The sequence below is a fragment of the Lithobates pipiens genome, unplaced genomic scaffold (genome assembly GCF_037356315.1).
Source record: "Lithobates pipiens isolate NorthernLeopardFrog02 unplaced genomic scaffold, aLitPip1_a1.2 Scaffold_3, whole genome shotgun sequence".
Classification (NCBI taxonomy): domain Eukaryota; kingdom Metazoa; phylum Chordata; class Amphibia; order Anura; family Ranidae; genus Lithobates; species Lithobates pipiens.
Window position 1 is genome coordinate 104,588,327 of NW_027507790.1, and position 18,235 is coordinate 104,606,561.

Here is an 18,235-nt window from a genome sequence, read left to right on the forward strand (position 1 = left end):
GCCAGCTTGTTGAGCTGGCAGTGAATAGGTGAGAAGTAGCACAGTGAGGACATCGCTTTGCTCACACTAGTTTCTCCTGCTATTAGCAAGTTCACTTCTAGCATAGGTGCATGGCTGCAGAGCCTAATTGGTTCCTAGTACTGTCCCCAACCTCCCAATTAGAGTGCTACAATTAATGGTATTACAAGAGATTGATATATTTTGGTACAGGGGCGGTCAATAGAATATTATGGGGCCTCCAGACTTACAGTTGGCAGCCATGCCAGGAGTCACAAACAAAACATATAGAGTACAGCAGTCAGGATGAGTGCCAAGCTCACATCAAAGTCCTCCCTTACACCAAAGTCCCAACATTCTCCCTATACATCACAGTCTGCAGAGTGCTACCTTATGGCAAAGCCCCCCAGTGCATCACCTTCTATCAGCGTCCCCCTACACACACCTTTGCACCTTAGTGCTTGGAGTGGCAGGCAGCTGGAAGGAAAAGGCCTTTAAGTTAGAAAAAGAAAAATACACTTGTTGTAGGCCCTGAACTGCGCAAATGAGTCTTAGAGCCAACTGTGCAAGTGAGTCTTATGCCCCGTACACACGATCGGACTATCTGGCGGACTTGGTCCGGTGGACCAGAGTCCGCCAGACAATCCGCCCATGTGTGGGCTCCAGCGGACTTTTTTTCCCCCAAAAGTCTGGCGGACTTAGAAAGAAGTTTTGACTCAAAATTGTCCACCGGACTGCAAGTCCAGCAGACAATCCAGCCGCCTGTGTGTTAGTCCGCCGGACTTTTGAAATGAACGGACTTGCCCGCACGCGGGGAAAAGTTTGTTCATTTTGAACGCGGCTCCAGGTAGCCGGGACTAGCGAAGAAGGTCAATGTCACCTCCTCCATCGGTGAGATTGACACCTCGCTGGCCCCGTCACCTGGTATGGACCTGGTATGGACGCTGAAAAAATGACGTGGGGGTCCCCCCCAAGGTCCATATCAGACCCTTATCCGAGCACGCAGCCCAGCCGGTCAGGAAAGGGGGCGAAGACGAGCGAGCGCCCCCCTCTCCTGAGCCGTACCAGGCCGTGTGCCCTCAACATGGGGGGATGCTTTGGGGAGGGGGGCCTTGCGGCCCCCCCCAAAGCACCTTGTCCCCATGTTGATGAGGACAAGGGCCTCTTCCCGACAACCCCGGCCGTTGGTTGTCTGGGACTGCTGGCGGGGGGCTTATCGGAATCCGGGAGCCCCCTTTAATAAGGGGGTCCCCAGATACCAGCCCCCACCCTATGTGAATGAGTATAGGATACAATGTACCCCTACCCATTCACCTGGTGAAAAAAATGTAAATAAAACACAACACAAGGTTTTAAAATAATTTATTGTACAGCTCCGGGGGTCTTCTTCCATCTTGAGGGGTCTTCTCGCTGGACTCCTCCACTATCTTCTGCATGCTCTTTTACTAGAGGAGGAGCCAAGCTTTCTTCTTCGTTGCTGCCTGGGGTCTTCTTCTGACTTCAGGGGTCTTATCCCCCTCTTCGGTTCTTTGTCTTGCCGGGCCTCCGCTTTCTTCTCCCAGCTCTTTTACTAGCGATGGCCCGGTCTTCTGTCATCGCCACCGCTGCCGCCCTCTCTTCTCTTCTTCATTTCTTCCTTGAGATGTTGACTTGATGCTGTCTCTGGCCGTAATGACGGGGATGCGTTGTGCGGCGACTTATATAGGGACAATGGGCGAGGTTACCGGGTGATGTGGCTATCAATTGCTGGCAGTGTGCCCATCAATTGCTGCTACTGTGTCCCATCAAATGCTGCCAGTGTTCCCATCAATTGCTGCTACTGTGCCCCATCAAATGCTGCCAGTGTGCCCATCAATTGCCGCTACTGTGCCCCATCAAATGCTGCCAGTGTGCTCATCAATTGCCATTACTGTGCCCCATCAAATGCTTCCAGTGTGCCCATCAATTGCCGCTACTGTGCCCCTCAATTGCCGCTACTGTGCCCCATCAAATGCTGCTAGTGTTCCCATCAATTGCTGCTACTGTGCCCCATCAAATGCTGCCAGTGTGCATCACCCGGTCAGCGGTGGTGTCCTGCACGATCCTCGATGTCTTCTTCTGCCCTCTATCAGGCATGTAATCACAGCGCCTGATGCTTCAGCCAATCAGGCAACAGATAACAGACCTGAGCACTTGATTGGCTGAGAGGCGGTTCATTCGAAGGAATTCACTTTGCTAACACACAGCTGAGTGAATAGTGAACCCCCAGCATGGCGCCTGCTGTTCACCTTTCTGGGTGCCTATTGGAGCCTATGGCTCTAATCGGGCGTTTCCCAAAAATACCCCCGTCGCTGTAATTCAGGTGCCAAGCGCCCGAAAAGGGTCCAGACACCTGAATAGGGGGTGTCAATGGCGACTATAGATAGATTCATGCAATGCATGAATCTATCTATGGTGATAGAGTGGTGCCAGGAGAGAGGGGGCAGCGCCCATGTGCCCCTTATGGATGCACCACCACTGATAGACCCACAGTATACATATACACATAGACAGACACACAGTAAACATATATACACATAGGGGGTTATTTACGAAAGGCAAATCCACTTTGTGCTGTAAGTGCACTTGAAAGCACACTTGGAAGTGCAGTCGCTCTAAATCTAAGGGGTAGATCTGAAATGAGTGGAAGCTCTGCTAATTTTATCATCCAATAATGTGCAATCTAAAATGCTGTTTTTTATTTTCCTTGCATGTCCCCATCGGATCTACAGCGACTGCTCTTCCAAGTGTACTTGCAGTGCAAAGTGGATTTTCCTTTAGTAAATAACCCCCATAGACACACAGTATACATATACACATAGACATAGACACACAGTATACATATATAAAAGAAACACACTGCTGCCCCATCTCCTGGCATGCTGGGACTTGTAGTGCCCCAGCAGCTCACAGACACTTTAGGTGGTAATGCAGGAGAGGAGGGGACTGTGTCTGTGTATTGGTGGGCAGGTAATGAGTAGGCAGGTTAGCAGAGATTGGGGAGAAGTTCAGAACAACCTTCCTCCAGAAGCATGGCACTTCTCACACAGAAAATCGATCTAACAGCTTCAGAGAGGAGCTGGTTTCATTGGTTAGAAAGGGACATAGTTTAGAGATGTTGCGGAGGTTGAAGCGGCAAGCACTGGAAAGTGATTGGATGTGGGGCTGAAAGGAGAGTTCAGAGTCCAGGATAATACCTAGCACGCTGACATGTGGGGATGGGTGGATAGTTGTGCCATTGCTCTTGACAGAGCAGGGTCAGGGGAAGAGGCACGTGGGGGAGGAAATATTATAAGTTTGGTTTTGGACAAGTTGAGTTTGAGGAAGTGGTGTGACATCCATACAGATATATATATAACTATTTTACGAAATTCTAATTTCATATAGAATGAAAATCGAATAGAATTTTATTTTTTTCTAATCTTTTCTATTTAAATGCAAATTCATTCTATACGAAATTCAAATTTTGGAAAATGGTTATATAGTAATAGAATGAAATAGAATGACATCAGCTTCTAATAGAAAAGACTAGAATAGAAAAAACAATATAACAGAATAGAAAAAAATATTATATATATATATATATATATATATATAAAATATTTTTTTTTCTGTGCTATTGTTTTTCTATTCTTTTTTTTATTCTTTTCTAGTATTTTCGATTCTATTCTAATCTTTTCTATTCAAATTCAATTTCATTCAATTAATTTCATACGAGTTTCGAATTTCGCAAAATGGTTATACCGTATATACTCGAGTATAGGCCGACCCGAATATAAGCCGAGGCCCCCAATTTACCCCCAAAAAACTGGAAAAAATTATTGACTCGTGTATAAGCCGAGGGTGAGACATGCCTGTCCATCCCTGTGTGTCCGTCCATCCCTGTGGGTCCATCCATCCCTCTGTGTGTGTGTCCATGCATCCGTGTGTGTGTGTGTGTGTGTGTGTGTGTGTGTGTGTGTGTGTGTGTGTGTGTGTGTCCGTGCAGCCTACCTGTGTCCAGCCTGCCTGTGTCCGTCCAGCCTGCGTCCCGTCCAGCCTGCGTCCCGTCCAGCCTGCGTCCCGTCCAGCCTGCGTCCCGTCCAGCCTGCGTCCCGTCCCGGCCCGGCCCGGCCCGTCCCGTCCCGAGCCGAGCCTCCGTCCTTCAGCTCTTCGTCGGCGGCCATTCTAGGATTCAAAAGCCGCGCCTCCGTCGGTGATAGGCGGAACACTCAATTTCCCACTGACTGCTGTTCCGCCTATCGGATGTCCGTGATAGGCGGAACACTCAATTTCCCAGCAGCCTGTGTTCCGCCTATCACGGGCATCGTCTCATCCTCGTCCGTAGTACGAGGATGAGACGATGCCCGTGATAGGCGGAACACAGGCTGCTGGGAAATTCAGTGTTCCGCCTATCACAGGCGAAGGCGGAGCCGGAGGCGCGGCTTTTGAATTCTAGAATGGCCGCTGTCTGTCTGCTCGACACGCTGATCGAGCGGGCAGACAGCGATGACTCGAGTATAAGCCGAGGGGGGCACTTTCAGCCTCAAAAAAGAGGCTGAAAATCTCGGCTTATACTCGAGTATATACGGTACATAGTTTACTTTTTCAAATTTGGTAAAAAAAATCTAATGCGGTTGAATTTTTTCGAATGCAGTCAAATTTTTTTTAATTTGAATACGAAACTAAAGAAATCTCGAAAATGAATGTAACAAATGCAACAAATTTAACTAAACTAATTTAGTTAAATAACAAATCTAAACAAAATTAAACTAAACAATTTTTTTCACCCTGCACATGTCTGATTAGAGATTTTTTTGGATACATTTTTTTAACGGGTGCTTAAAAATTGGTCTTTGGGTGTCTGTGGCACCCTCCCACCATAACCCTATAGAGGTCATTTTGATGAAAGCAAGAATTGGCCTTGCTGTAAAAAATTTCAATGATATGCACCTGTCAAACAGGTGCAGAAAAATTACTCTTTGGGTGTCGGTGGTGCCTTCCCATGGTAACCCTATAGGGCTAATCTTGATGAAAGCAAGCATTGACCTAGCTGTAAAAAATTGCAATGATATGCACCTGTCAAACAGGTGCTAAAAAATTGGTCCTTGGGTGTTAATTGTGCTTATGAAACCTATACCAAAAACATTCTTCCAGATTAAATGATTGAACGCCCTCAAAGACAGGCAGCCTCAAAGTCTTGCAGAGATTCCACATCCTAAAAAGACTTAATCAGTGACATCAGCATCAGGGGCTTCATAGCTGGTAATCCAGGACTGATTAATTTTTATAAAAGTCAAACGGTCCACGGCGTCTGTGGACAGACGTGTTCTATGATCAGTAATGAAACCTCCAGGAGCACTGAATACCCATTCTGAAAGCATGCTGGATGCACGGTAGTCCAACAACTCAATAGCATACTGGGCAAGTTCTGGCCAGTGGTCTATTCTCATGACCCAGTAAGTTACTGGATCTTCAGCTGGAAAGCTCACCATCTCTGTTTTGGCCTGAGGTAATTTTTCACCATGTAATGCAGATGCTGCCGATAGGATGTAGAAGCTGACAGTCCTGGGGGGGCGAGGACTAAAAAAATGTACGAAATGCCTCAATTAGGTGGACGCCTGCTCCAACGCTCCTCTCTTGACCAACAGAACACTCAAACCTACTGGGGTCAGGAAAAATGTTCAATAAAATCCTCTTTAACGTGTCCTCAAGAGATTTTATCTTCTGCACTCTCTGTGGGGATGGGCTAAGTTCTGAGATCTTCCCCTTATAATGGTGGTCAAGGAGGGTTGCAAACCAGTAATCATCCTTCTCCTTTATGCCACTAACTTTTTTCGCAGGCTTTGAAGCATGAGGTTGCCCATGCTCCTCAAATTTGCCGAGACTTGAGAAGCAGACTCCTCAGAGTCACTCAGGATGACAGCATCTGGAACTTCCTCCTCCCAGCCATGTACTACTCCCAAGGGTCCTGGGGTTGGAAAGCCATCACTTACAGATTAACGCATGTCTTCCTCTTTTCCGAAGCCTATGAAAGTGCCAGAATCCTCCTCCTCATCCCCCTCCCCTCTCTCCTCCTGTGTGTTCTGTGACATAGGAATGATGGTGTCTGGATAAAGTGGGCCTTGAGAGGAAAGGAAGTCCTCCTCTTCCGCCTGCAGCTGTGCTTCCAGTGCCCTGTCCATAATGCCATGCAGAGTCTGTTTCAGCAGGAACACAACAGGGATTGTGTCACTGATGCATGCACTGTCACTTCTCACCATCCTTGTGGCCTCCTCCTTAATGATCACCCATTGGCATAGGGAAAAAAAGCTGAGGTGGTCTAAGCCTGTCTTTGTGCCAGACTGGCACAGGTACCCATTGATGGCCCTCTGCTGCTTGTATAGAGGCTGCAGCATTCCCAAAGTTAAGTTCCACCTGGTGGGCATGTCACAAACCAGGCGGTTTACAGACAGGCAGAATTCCCACTGAATATCAGCCAACTGAGTACTGGCTGTGTTTGACATCCTGAAATATCTATAGACTCTTCTGGCCTGGGTACGTTCTTAGGAAACACTGCTTCACCAAATTGAGGACATGTGCCAGGCATGGCATATGTGTCAACCTTCCCTGTCTAAGGGTGGACAGGAGGTTTAAGCCATTATCGGACACCACCATTCCTGGCTCCAGCTGGCATGGTGTGAACCACCTCTGGGCCTGTCCCTGCAGAGCTGCAAGAATCTCTGCTCTGGTGTGGTTCCTGTCCCCTAAATACACCAGCTGAACAATGCATGGCACCTTTTAGCCTGACTCTGGGAATAGCCCCTTAAACGCTAAAGCCCCATACACACTATCAGATTGTCTGCTGATTTTTTCCTTCAGGTTTACCAAAACCATGTAGTACAAGGGCCTGCCTGATTGCATACACATTGAAACCCCTAAGGTTTGACCTCATATTATATGGTTTTGGTAAATCTGATGGAAAAAATCAGCAGATAATCTGATAGTGTGTATGGAGCTTTAGGGGTATCTGATGTTCATAGGACAATTCTGCAGAGAGCTCATAGGTCTGGCATCATCCCCACCCAGCTGTATGGAGACATGGGGTCACAACAAGATGCAGCACGAGCCCTGTCCTGCATCCTTTTGAGTTGCAAACAGTGTTACCCAGTTTACTGTGAATAAAATATATCTTCCCTGCCCATGCTTGCTGGACCATATGTCAGCAGTAAAGTGGATTTTATGGCTGACTGCCTTGCCCAATGATGCCAGAACATTCCCTTCCATGTGATGATAGAGAGATGGAACAGCCTTATGTGAAAAGTAGTAGCATTCATACACTGGGCATGTGGGTAGCAGGGAATGTATTTTTTTCTTAAACTGGCAGTAATTCACACAGAACTATATGGCGTTAAACTGGCAGTAACGCACGCGAAACTATATGGCATTAAACTGGCAGTAACGCACACAGAAGTAAGTGGTGTTAAACTGGCAGTAACCCACACAGAACTACATGGCGTTAAACTGGAAGTAACGCACACAGAACTATATGGCATTAAACTTGTAGTTACGCACACAGAACTATATGGCGTTAAACTGGCAGTAACACACACACACAACTATATGGCATTAAACTGGCAGTAATACACGCAGAAGTAAATGGTGTTAAACTGGCAGTAACGCACGCAAAACTATGTGGCGTTAAACTACAAGTAACGCGCACAAAACAATATGGCGTTAAACTGGCAGTAACGCGGGGGAGCTCCGGTTGGTTTGACATGGAGGAGAGCGGAGGGGGAGAGCGGACCGGCCGAGGGGAACCGTGAGAGCGGTGTGCGGAGTCCCTATGCTGTGTGTGTCTCCCGTCGCCCTCACACTGCTGTCACTGCGATCCTGAACACGACATGGAGGCCAACCTGCAGAAGAGGAAGGAGAGCCGCAAGGCGCTGCGGATTAAAGTCATCAGTATGGGCAATGCTGAAGTAGGCAAGAGTTGCATCATTAAGCGTTACTGTGAAAAAAGATTTGTCCCCAAGTACCAGGCCACCATCGGAATCGATTACGGTGTCACAAAAGTACAAATCAGAGATCGAGAAATTAAGGTCAATATATTTGATATGGCAGGACACCCCTTCTTCTATGAGGTACGGAATGAATTCTATAAGGACACGCAGGGTGTGATTCTGGTGTATGACGTGGGCCTAAAAGAGTCCTTCGATAGCCTGGATGCCTGGCTAGCAGAGATGAAGCAGGAGCTGGGCCCTCAGGGGAACATTGAGAATGTCGTCTTTGCCGTCTGTGCGAACAAGATTGACTGCGCAAAGCATCGCTGCGTGGACGAAAGTGAGGGTCGGCTGTGGGCGGAGAGCCGCGGCTTCCTGTACTTCGAGACCTCAGCACAGAGCGGAGAAGGGATTAATGAGATGTTCCAGGCCTTCTACTCTGGCATCGTGGATTTATGTGACAACGGAGGAAAGAGGCCCATGTCATCCATCAACGTTGGATTTACTAAAGAGCAGGCGGATTCTATACGCCGTATCCGAAACAGCAAAGACAGCTGGGACATGCTGGGTGTGAAGCCGGGTGCCACAAGGGATGAAGTGAATAAAGCATATCGCAAGCTGGCTGTGCTCCTTCACCCGGACAAGTGCGTGGCACCAGGAAGCGAAGATGCCTTTAAGGCCCTCGTGAACGCTCGCACGGCTCTTCTGAAGAACATAAAGTAAAGCCAAGTTCCCTTTTCTGCCCCCAGAGGCACCGATGTCAAAGGACTGTCACCTTGAGGCTCCTCCCCTTCAGGATCATCCCCTCTAGATGATTGTATCCCAGGGGGCGCCCTCACCTTGTGAACGATACACACTGGCTGGTTTTCTTACACTTTTTATGGCATGCAGACACGATCTAGACTTCCCTCCATTAACACTCGCCAAGTGTGTGGATTATGCACATTTGGGGGGGGGGGGGGGGGGGGTGTCTGCCTCCCCTCATTTCATTTAATGTGGTTGAAGCACAAGCATTGGGTAATTTATTTTTATGGTGTTTTTTTTTTATTTACATATTTTTTTTTTTTTTGCTTTTGTTATTTTGTTGTCTTTCTGTGAGTAACAGAGAAGTGTAGCCAGGTAGATGCTGTAGGGGCCAAAGCTTCCACCAAAATCAGTATGCATGTCTGTTAGAGGAAAACACAGACGTCAACAATGCACCATTTGGTGGAGGTACTTTTGGGTGCCGACAATGCTGAGGCACTATACTGTTGGTTTAAAGCAGGAGTCTCCAAACATTCTAAACACATGACCAGTTCACCGCCCTTCAAACCTGGGGGGGGGGGGAGAATCTGTCTAGCCAGTGGGAGTAGAAGATGTCCGGGTGTCAGTGCAGGTAAACCATGCCACATCTTTGGTGCCATTGGGAGGAATGGTGTCCTTGGGGGGGGAAATGGTGTCCTATTGTTGGTGTCATTGGGAGAAATGGTGCCCCATTATTGGTGTCATTGGTAGGAATAATGTCCCATTGTTGGTGTAATTGAGAAGATTGGTGCCCCATCGTTGGTGTCAGTGGGAAGGATTGTTCCCTATCATTGGTGTTAGTGGTAGGTTAGTGACCCATGTTTGGTGTCCATAAAAGGAACCGTCCCCCATCATTGGTGTCCAAGGAAGGAATAGTGCCCCATCGTTGTTTTCAGTGGGAGAAGTACTGCCCCATCATTGGTTTCATTGGGAGGAGTAGTGCCCCATCAATGGTATCAGTGGAAAGAATTGTTCCCTATCAATGGTGTCATTGGGAGGAATAGTAATGTGGTGTTTGTGTCAGTGGATGTAATAATACCTCAAGGGAAGGATAAAGTCAAGCAAATGGCTACATCTGGAGACCACTATTCTAAAGCAATGTAATGTTGTCGTAATTAAATGCATAAAGAGAATCAACAAATAGTAGGAAAATTACAAAGCTTTGAAATATAAAGTTTATAGGAAAGGTTGTTACATCTTAAGTATGCACATACTCCTTTTTAATTTTTGGGTAGATATCCACTTTTAAAGAAAAGGTGCATGGGTTTAAGGACAGATAAGATAACTGGTTTACAAGAGGCACAACATAGGCCTTCTACATCAAACTGGGACATGGTTGGAAACCTATCTGCTACTTGTGTGAATAGAAACACGCTTTCCTGGCACTCAGTAGAACTGAACAAGTGGTTTGGAGAAGCTATGAAATGTCTTCAACATTACAGAAAAAGTCCAGTAGAATGTGACCGACTGCTACTAACTTTGAGGTTTAAAGAACATGTTCAAGTCTTCAACCAAAAACTCACATTTCACATTCAGAAGCTTTGACTTTTTAAAAAGTCCGGTCATCATTGGACAAGGGAGTAAGGGTTGTAAAGGAATCTTTTTTATTAGAGTAGGAGCAATTTTTTGGGTTGTTTTTTTTTGTGGTATGGGACTTCCTGGCGAGATGGAGATAAAAACCTGACGACTCTTCCTTACCCAAAATGAGAAGGTTTGAGCCAGAATTGGTCTTTAACAGTAAAAAAAAAAAAATCACCCAGAAAGGAGAATTCATTAACAAAATAATCCTTCAGCTTACAGATGGCACCAGTGTGCTGCTGTTCAATACTGTAATTGTAATATACAATCAAAGTATTAAAATATAATATAAGAGAAGCGTTTTTATTAACTGTGTACCAGAAAACTCTATATATAAACATAAATATATTCTTAAATATAAAAATGATCTTCTGTTGTGAGATCGGCTTCTGTAGAACAGACAGCTCTGTACGCTGGGTAAAAGTTGTCTGATTCCTGCTAATTTCGACCGATTTTTCGGTCCTTGTGTACAAGGCTTTACTCAAAGCCTGAACAGAAGTGCAGGGAGTAGAGGAGACTGTAGAATGCTAGAATGGGGCAGAAAAAAAATCCAAGACGGGTAGAGATGAATACCGGTACCCTATAACAATACCTGAATGAGTGGTGCCTGTTATTGGTGGAGCTATGCTTTTTGTAGACCTTGATGAAAGTCAGGTTTGACCTGTCTGGTAAGCAATTTTCTGACATGGTAACGGAATATCCATAATGAAAATTAGGAGCGTGCTAAATTAATTGGAAGCAGATCTGCCATTTTTTATGGGACTATATGGACTATATTTATTTAATTGCATTTTAGATGTAGGCCAAGCCTCTTGAATTAAAATTTACAGAGGACCACTTGGTAATATTTTCCAGTAGAGGTCTGCTCTATAACACTTCAAAGCCCCCTTTTACATCCCCCCCTGTACATCAGTGTCCTCAGCCTACCCTTCACAACACAGTCCCCCTCTTTACATCAGTGTCCTCAGCCCCCCTTCACATCACAGTCCCCCCTGTACATGAATGTCTTCAGCCTACCCTTCACATCACAGTCCCCCCTCTTTACAAAAGTGCCCTCATCCCCCCTTTACATCACAGTCCCACCTTTACATGACAGTCCCCCCCCCCCATTCATCATTGTCTTCAGCCTACCCTTCACATCACAGTCCCCCCTGTACATGAATGTCTTCAGCCTACCCTTCACATCACAGTCCCCCTCTTTACAAAAGTGCCCTCAGCCCCCCTTCACATCACAGTCCCACCTTTACACGACAGTCCCCCCTGTACATCAATGTCTTCAGCCTACCCTTCACATCACTGTCCCCCTCTTTACATTAGTGTCCTCAGCCCCCCTTTACATCAGTCTCCCCTGTACATCAGTGTCTTCAGCCTACCCTTCACATCAGTCCCCCTCTTTACAAAAGCGCCCTCAGCCCCACCTTTACATAACCGCCCCCCCCCATACATCCGTGTCTTCAGCCCATCCTTCATATTTCGGCACCCTCTTTGCATCACTGTCCACAACCCCCCCCCCTTTACACCAGTGTCCACTGTCCCCCTTTACATCACAGTCCCCCTTTAAAGCACTTCAAAAGTGTCCTCAGTTGTCCTTCACATAACAGTCCCCCCTGCACATCAGTGTCTTCAGACTAACCTTTACATCATAGTGCCCTCTTTACAACACTGTCCTTAGCTCTCCCTTCAAATCGCCCCACCCCCCTTTTAAATCACAGTTCCACTCCACTTTACATCACAGCCACCCCTTTAAAGCAGTTCAACCGTATCAATTCCCTTTCACATTATATAGTACCTCCTTTACACACCACAAAGCCCCCTTTACACATTTCAGTGCCCCTTTTACACCTTACCTTGCCCCTTTTACACATTACCGGGCCCCTTGCAATCATAGCCCCTTTATCCTCTTTTACATCATGGTGCCCCTTTCATTTGCAGCCTCCCCTTCACAGTCCTACCAGGGCAGAGGCACATAGAATCTGTGTGTTCTCTCTTGGGTCTCCCGTTGTCGTGCTCCGATCGGGCGGGGATGGGAGGTGCTGCGGATCGGGGCAGAGAGCAGGAGCAGCCCAACTTATAAGGTTAACAAACGGGTGAATACCGACTTGTTAATATGAAATGACTCCTGCTTTTTGTTCCGGTCTGCAGCACCTCTCACCCCCGCCTGCTGTGCGTGTGGTGGCGGGATCCCGAGGGAGAACACCCAGGCTGAAAAGTAGCATGGCTGCGATCTGGATAGGACTGTTGCTCGGTCTGGGTCTGGACCGAACGTGGTCCGCCATTTAGTGAACCCTGATGTAGACGTTTTGTCTGCTGTCCTGGATTAGATGTCTACCAGAAAGCGTTACTCCAGCAAAACAGTTTCTTTTTATAGTTTTTTGCAAAGTGGGTACAGGTTCGATGCTGTGACAAGATTATAACCTTGTGTGTGTCCTTAGTACTTGTTCACTGGACATGAAGTGCGAGGAACCCCATCCAGTGGCGGACAATTACAGGCTAATAAGGATTAGTCACTTCCCTGCTGTATCTAAATAAAGTTTGCTCTTTTACCCCCTTTCCGTCTGCAGTCCCTATATTATTGTTCATCAGCACAATACCAAGGGCCAGGAACACTGTACATTAATAAAGGTGCACCATTTGAGAGCCAACAGTGGACATTGTGCCCGGAGCTACCTCTCAAACTCTGCTGTCACTGGCAATTAGTTGTCTATCATTAGTGACATAGTGATCAGGCTGATGGATTCATTGATGAAATAAACCTTCAACCTACAGATGGCACTGCAGTGTGCCTCTGTTTAATACTGTAATTGTCAGATACAATCAAAGTATTAAAATAAAATATAAGAGAGTTATTATTAAACATGTACCAAAAGTCTTGAGATATATATATGTATATATATATATATATATATATATATATATATATATATATATATATATATATATATATATATATATATATTAAATATAAAAATTATTTAGGAAGACAAATTAGTCAAATATTTATTGTCACGTTAACTGACGCATGACGCTGCTAAATTTGCCAGGCCGTCTAGGCATCAATGACCGCTGGTCAAGATAGGGGTTAGATCTCTCCTCCCTAACCACAAGGGGAATGTACTGTAAATGAGTGAAACAAACCATTTTAATAATAACATTTAAGGTATTCAGATATTTCCATCTTTTAGGACTGAGTAACCAGCAATTAATGATAAGGCATGATCTCTAAGGTAACTTTATGACCTTCTTTGCGAATTGCAAATAGTGAAATGCTTATACTCCATTTACTGGCATTCCATATCATTGGTGTCAAGCAGAAATGAACTTCAGTTTCGGCCTGTGAATAAGTAAGCACTACTCTGTACCATTTATTTAGTGCCATGTGCTCTCAAATCAGTCATTTCAATTACAAATTCTGAATAATTTACACAGCTGTGAGACTCCATTCACACTTGTAAGACTTGTCATGGGACTTTGGACACCTCAAGTCGCAGCCCATGTGTTTCAGTGGAAGCCGTTCAAATCTATGCAACTTAAAGTAGGTTCCTGCACTACTTTGCGACCCTTCATGCAACTTGGGTGCCATAGACTGTGATGTAAACTCTGAAATGTTGCGTGAAAATTGCATTTTAACGGTATCAATGCGACAGTAGTGCAGCAAAGTCAACAGCCAAAGTCGCACCTATCTAAAGTTTCAATGGAATTCATGCAGCTTTGGAGTAACAAGTGTGAATGGAGCTTTAATAAGAAACCCACCAAGGAGAGATCGATGAAGCTGTTTTTTTTGGATTGTTTAAATATGGTTTTATCTTTTAAATATTGTTTATTTTGTACCTGTTGCTTTGTATATTTTGTGTTTTTAATAGGCATAAAATATTTACCTTTCAAAAAAAAAAAAAAAACTGGCAGTAACGCACACAGAAGAAAATGGCATTAAACTGGCAGTAACGCACACAAAACTATATGGCGTTAAACTGGCAGTAAAGCACAAAGAACAATATGGCATTAAACTGGCAGTAACACACAAAGAACTAGATGGCATTAAACTGCCAGTAACGCAAGCAAAACTATATGGTGTTAAACTGGCAGTAATGCACAAAGAAGTAAATGGCGGTAAACTGGCAGTAACGCACACAGAACTATATGGTGTTAAACTGGCAGTAACGTACACTGAAGTAAATGGCGGTAAACTGGCAGTAACGCACATAGAACTATATGGCATTAAACTGGCAGTAACGCACACAGATCTATATGGCGTTAAACTGGCAGTAACGCACGCAAAACTATATGGTGTTAAACTGGCAGTAGTGCACACAAAACGATATGGCGTTAAACTGGCAGTAACGTATACAGAAGTAAATGGCGTTAAACTAGCAGTAACGCACACAGAACTATATGGCGTTAAACTGGCAGTAACGCACACACAGAACTATGTGGTGTTAAACTGGCAGTAACGCACAAAGATGTATATGGCATTACAGTGGCAGTAATGCATGCAAAACTATATGGTGTTAAACTGGCAGTAATGCACAAAGAAGTAAATAGCGGTGAACTGGCAGTAACGCACACAGAACTATATGGTGTTAAACTGGCATTAACACACACAGAAGTACATGGCATTAAACTGGCAGTAACGCACATAGAACTATATGGCATTAAACTGGCACTAACGCACACAGATCTATATGATGTTAAACTGGCAGTAAAGCACGCAAAACTAAATGGCCTTAAACTGGCAGTAACGCCCCCAAACGATATGGCGTTAAACTGGCAGTAATGAGCACAGAAGTAAAAGGGGTTAAACTGGCAGTAACACACACAGAAGTATATGGTGTTAAACTGGCGGTAACGCACACAGAACTATCTGGTGTTAAACTGGCAGTAATGCACACAAAACTATATGGCGTTAAACTCGTAGTAATGCACACAGAAGTGAATCGCGTTAAGATGGCAGTAACCCACACAGAACTATATGGCGTTAAACTGGCAGTAATGCACACAGAACTATATGGTGTTAAACTGGCAGTAACGTACACTGAAGTAAATGGCATTAAGCTGGAAGTAAGGCACATAGAACTATATGGCATTAAATTGGCAGTAACGCACACAGATCTATATGGCGTTAAACTGGCAGTAACGCACGCAAAACTATACGGTGTTAAACTGACAGTAGTGCAAACAAAACGATATGGCGTTAAACTGGCAGTAACGTACACAGAACTATATGGCGTTAAACTGGCAGTAACGCACACACAGAACTATGTGGTGTTAAACTGGCAGTAACGCACAAAGATGTATATGGCATTACACTGGCAGTAACGCACCAAAACTATATGGTGTTAAACTGGCAGTAATGCACAAAGAAGTAAATAGCGGTGAACTGGCAGTAACACACACAGAACTATATGGTGTTAAACTGCCATTAACGCACACAGAAGTACATGGCATTAAACTGGCAGTAACGCACATAGAACTATATGGCATTAAACTAGCAGTAACGCACACAGATCTATATGGTGTTAAACTGGCAGTAAAGCACGCAAAACTATATGGCGTTAAACTGGCAGTAACATCCCCAAACGATATGGCGTTAAACTGGCAGTAATGAGCACAGAAGTAAATGGCGTTAAACTGGCAGTAACGCACACAGAACTATATGGTGTTAAACTGGCAGTAACGCACACAGAACTATCTGGTGTTAAACTGGCAGTAACGCACGCAAAACTATATGGCGTTAAACTCATAGTAATGCACACAGAAGTAAATGGCGTTAAGATGGCAGTAACCCACACAGAACTATATGCTGTTAAACTGGCAGTAATGCACACAGAACTACATAACAATAAACTTGCAGTAATGCACACAGAACTATATTGGGTTAAACTGGCAGTAACACAAGCAAAACTATATGACATTAAACTCGCAGTAACGCACACAGAAATAAATGGCATTAAACTGTCAGTAACACACACAAAACAATATGGCGTTAAACTGTCAGTAACGCACACAGAAGTAAATGTCGTTAAGCTTGCAGAAACGCACACAGAACTATATGGCGTTAAACTGGCAGTAACGCACACAGAACTATATGGAAATTAACTGGTAGTAACGCATGCAAAACTATTGGCGGTGGCAGTAAGTAAGTGGCAGTAGCGCACACAGAAGTAAATGGCGTTCAAATGGCAGTAATGCACACAGAAGGAAATGGCGTTAAACTGGCAGTAATGCAATCACATAGACGGTGTTCAACCGTCACTACACTGACGCTATCTGAATCTGTCCCTACTCTAGCTATACACTAATGTAAAGATTACTGAAACGGTCTCACAACACTACACTGAAACTATATGAGCTTTCCCTACACTAATCTACAGTATGTATGAATGAAACTGGCTCACTACACTACAGTGAAACTATCTGAGCTGTTCCTACTCTAGGTGCACACTATGCAATGCAGAATGATGGTCCTCCTCACTACACTGACACTGTCCCTAGACTGACACTAAATCAATATTCTACACTGACAATTAAAGCAAAATAATTGATATAAATGAAGAGTTTGACATACTTGGTTCCAATTGTGCTTTAAATTGGGATTACACCTACTTTATATTTGTTATATGTCCCCATTTACATGGCAAAACTAAAAAAAAAAAAAAAAAAATGTCTGCTTACCTTTTTTAGGTGCGTCTTTGCTTATGATGGAGTTCATATGCATACAGTCAGCCACAACACCTCCAAAGAAACATCTAAAAGGGTAAGAAATATTTTTAGCATGCTGTCTGAGTGGGAACACATAACAAACATGAGGTATCCTCAAATTTTACTGCAAAACTGGAATTACACTTTAAAGCGGAGTTCCGCGGAAAAAAAAAGTGTAGCTGCTGACTTTAAGGCCTCATGCACACTGGACGTTAAAATAACATTATAAAAATGTCAGTAGCTTTGCAGTGAGTTTTTCAACTTTTTTCAACTTTTTTCAATGTTTTTGCAATAGCCCTTTTTAGTATTTATTAGAGTTTTTCCACGTTAGCGGTTTTTTGTTTATTTTTATTTTTTTCAATGGATCAAAAACATAAAAAAACGCTGGGGACGTTTTTGAGCGTTTATCAATGTTTATCAGCATTTATCAGCGTTAGAGCGTTTTTACAGCTAAAAAACGTCTCTCAGAACTAGTTTTTTTTTTTTTACTTCTCAAAAACGTCACTGCCCAAAACTGCCGATAACAGCCTATGTGTGCATGGACACATAGGATAACATGATGGAGAGTTTAATGACTGTAAAAAAAAATAGTCTACAGCCAAAAACAGCTGCGGTAAAAATGTAAAAGTGTGCATGAGGCCTTAATAATTGATACTCACCTCTCCCACGGTCCAGCGATGTTTCACGGCCGGGCACGCACTGTGCATGCGTGAGCCACGCTGCGTGCTGTGAATGACCGGGCAATCTTCTGAGACCTGTGACATGTTCCAAAAGATTGCAGGGAGGGAGGGGGTAAAGGTGATCTTCCTTCCGGTGCCGCGGAGCCCCGGGAGGAAGTGGGAGCAGGATGCCTCTAAAAAGAGGGTATCCACTCCCCCCCAAAAAAATTACATGCCAAATGTGGCATGTCAGGGGGTCATCTGTGCTTAAAGCAGAAGTTCCATTTTTGGGTGGAACTCCACTTTAAGGTATCCCCATACATACTATTTAAAGTGGAAGTAAAACCTTCCTATCTTTTTCAGCCAAGGAAGCTCACATTTTGGCTCACATATTTGATCTACAACTGCCATGATGATGCACGTGAGATCAGCTAAGGCACCAGCCATTGGATGGTTTGACAGTTTGGTTGAGAGCACAACCAATGGGAGTCTTACATTCCCGGCATGTGCCAGAAACCTAACTGTTAAATGTATGGCTTTATA

The 18,235-nt window shown here is 44.6% G+C and overlaps 1 protein-coding gene across 1 annotated transcript; it reads left to right on the forward strand.

The window, feature by feature from the left end:
- Window positions 1–7,735: 7,735 nt before the first annotated feature.
- LOC143940602 (dnaJ homolog subfamily C member 27-A) lies at window positions 7,736–9,900 on the forward strand. Its single transcript, XM_077462129.1, has one exon. It carries the CDS (start codon window positions 7,878–7,880, stop codon window positions 8,697–8,699), a length of 822 nt encoding a protein of 273 aa, XP_077318255.1. The 5' UTR covers window positions 7,736–7,877; the 3' UTR covers window positions 8,700–9,900.
- Window positions 9,901–18,235: the final 8,335 nt, after the last annotated feature.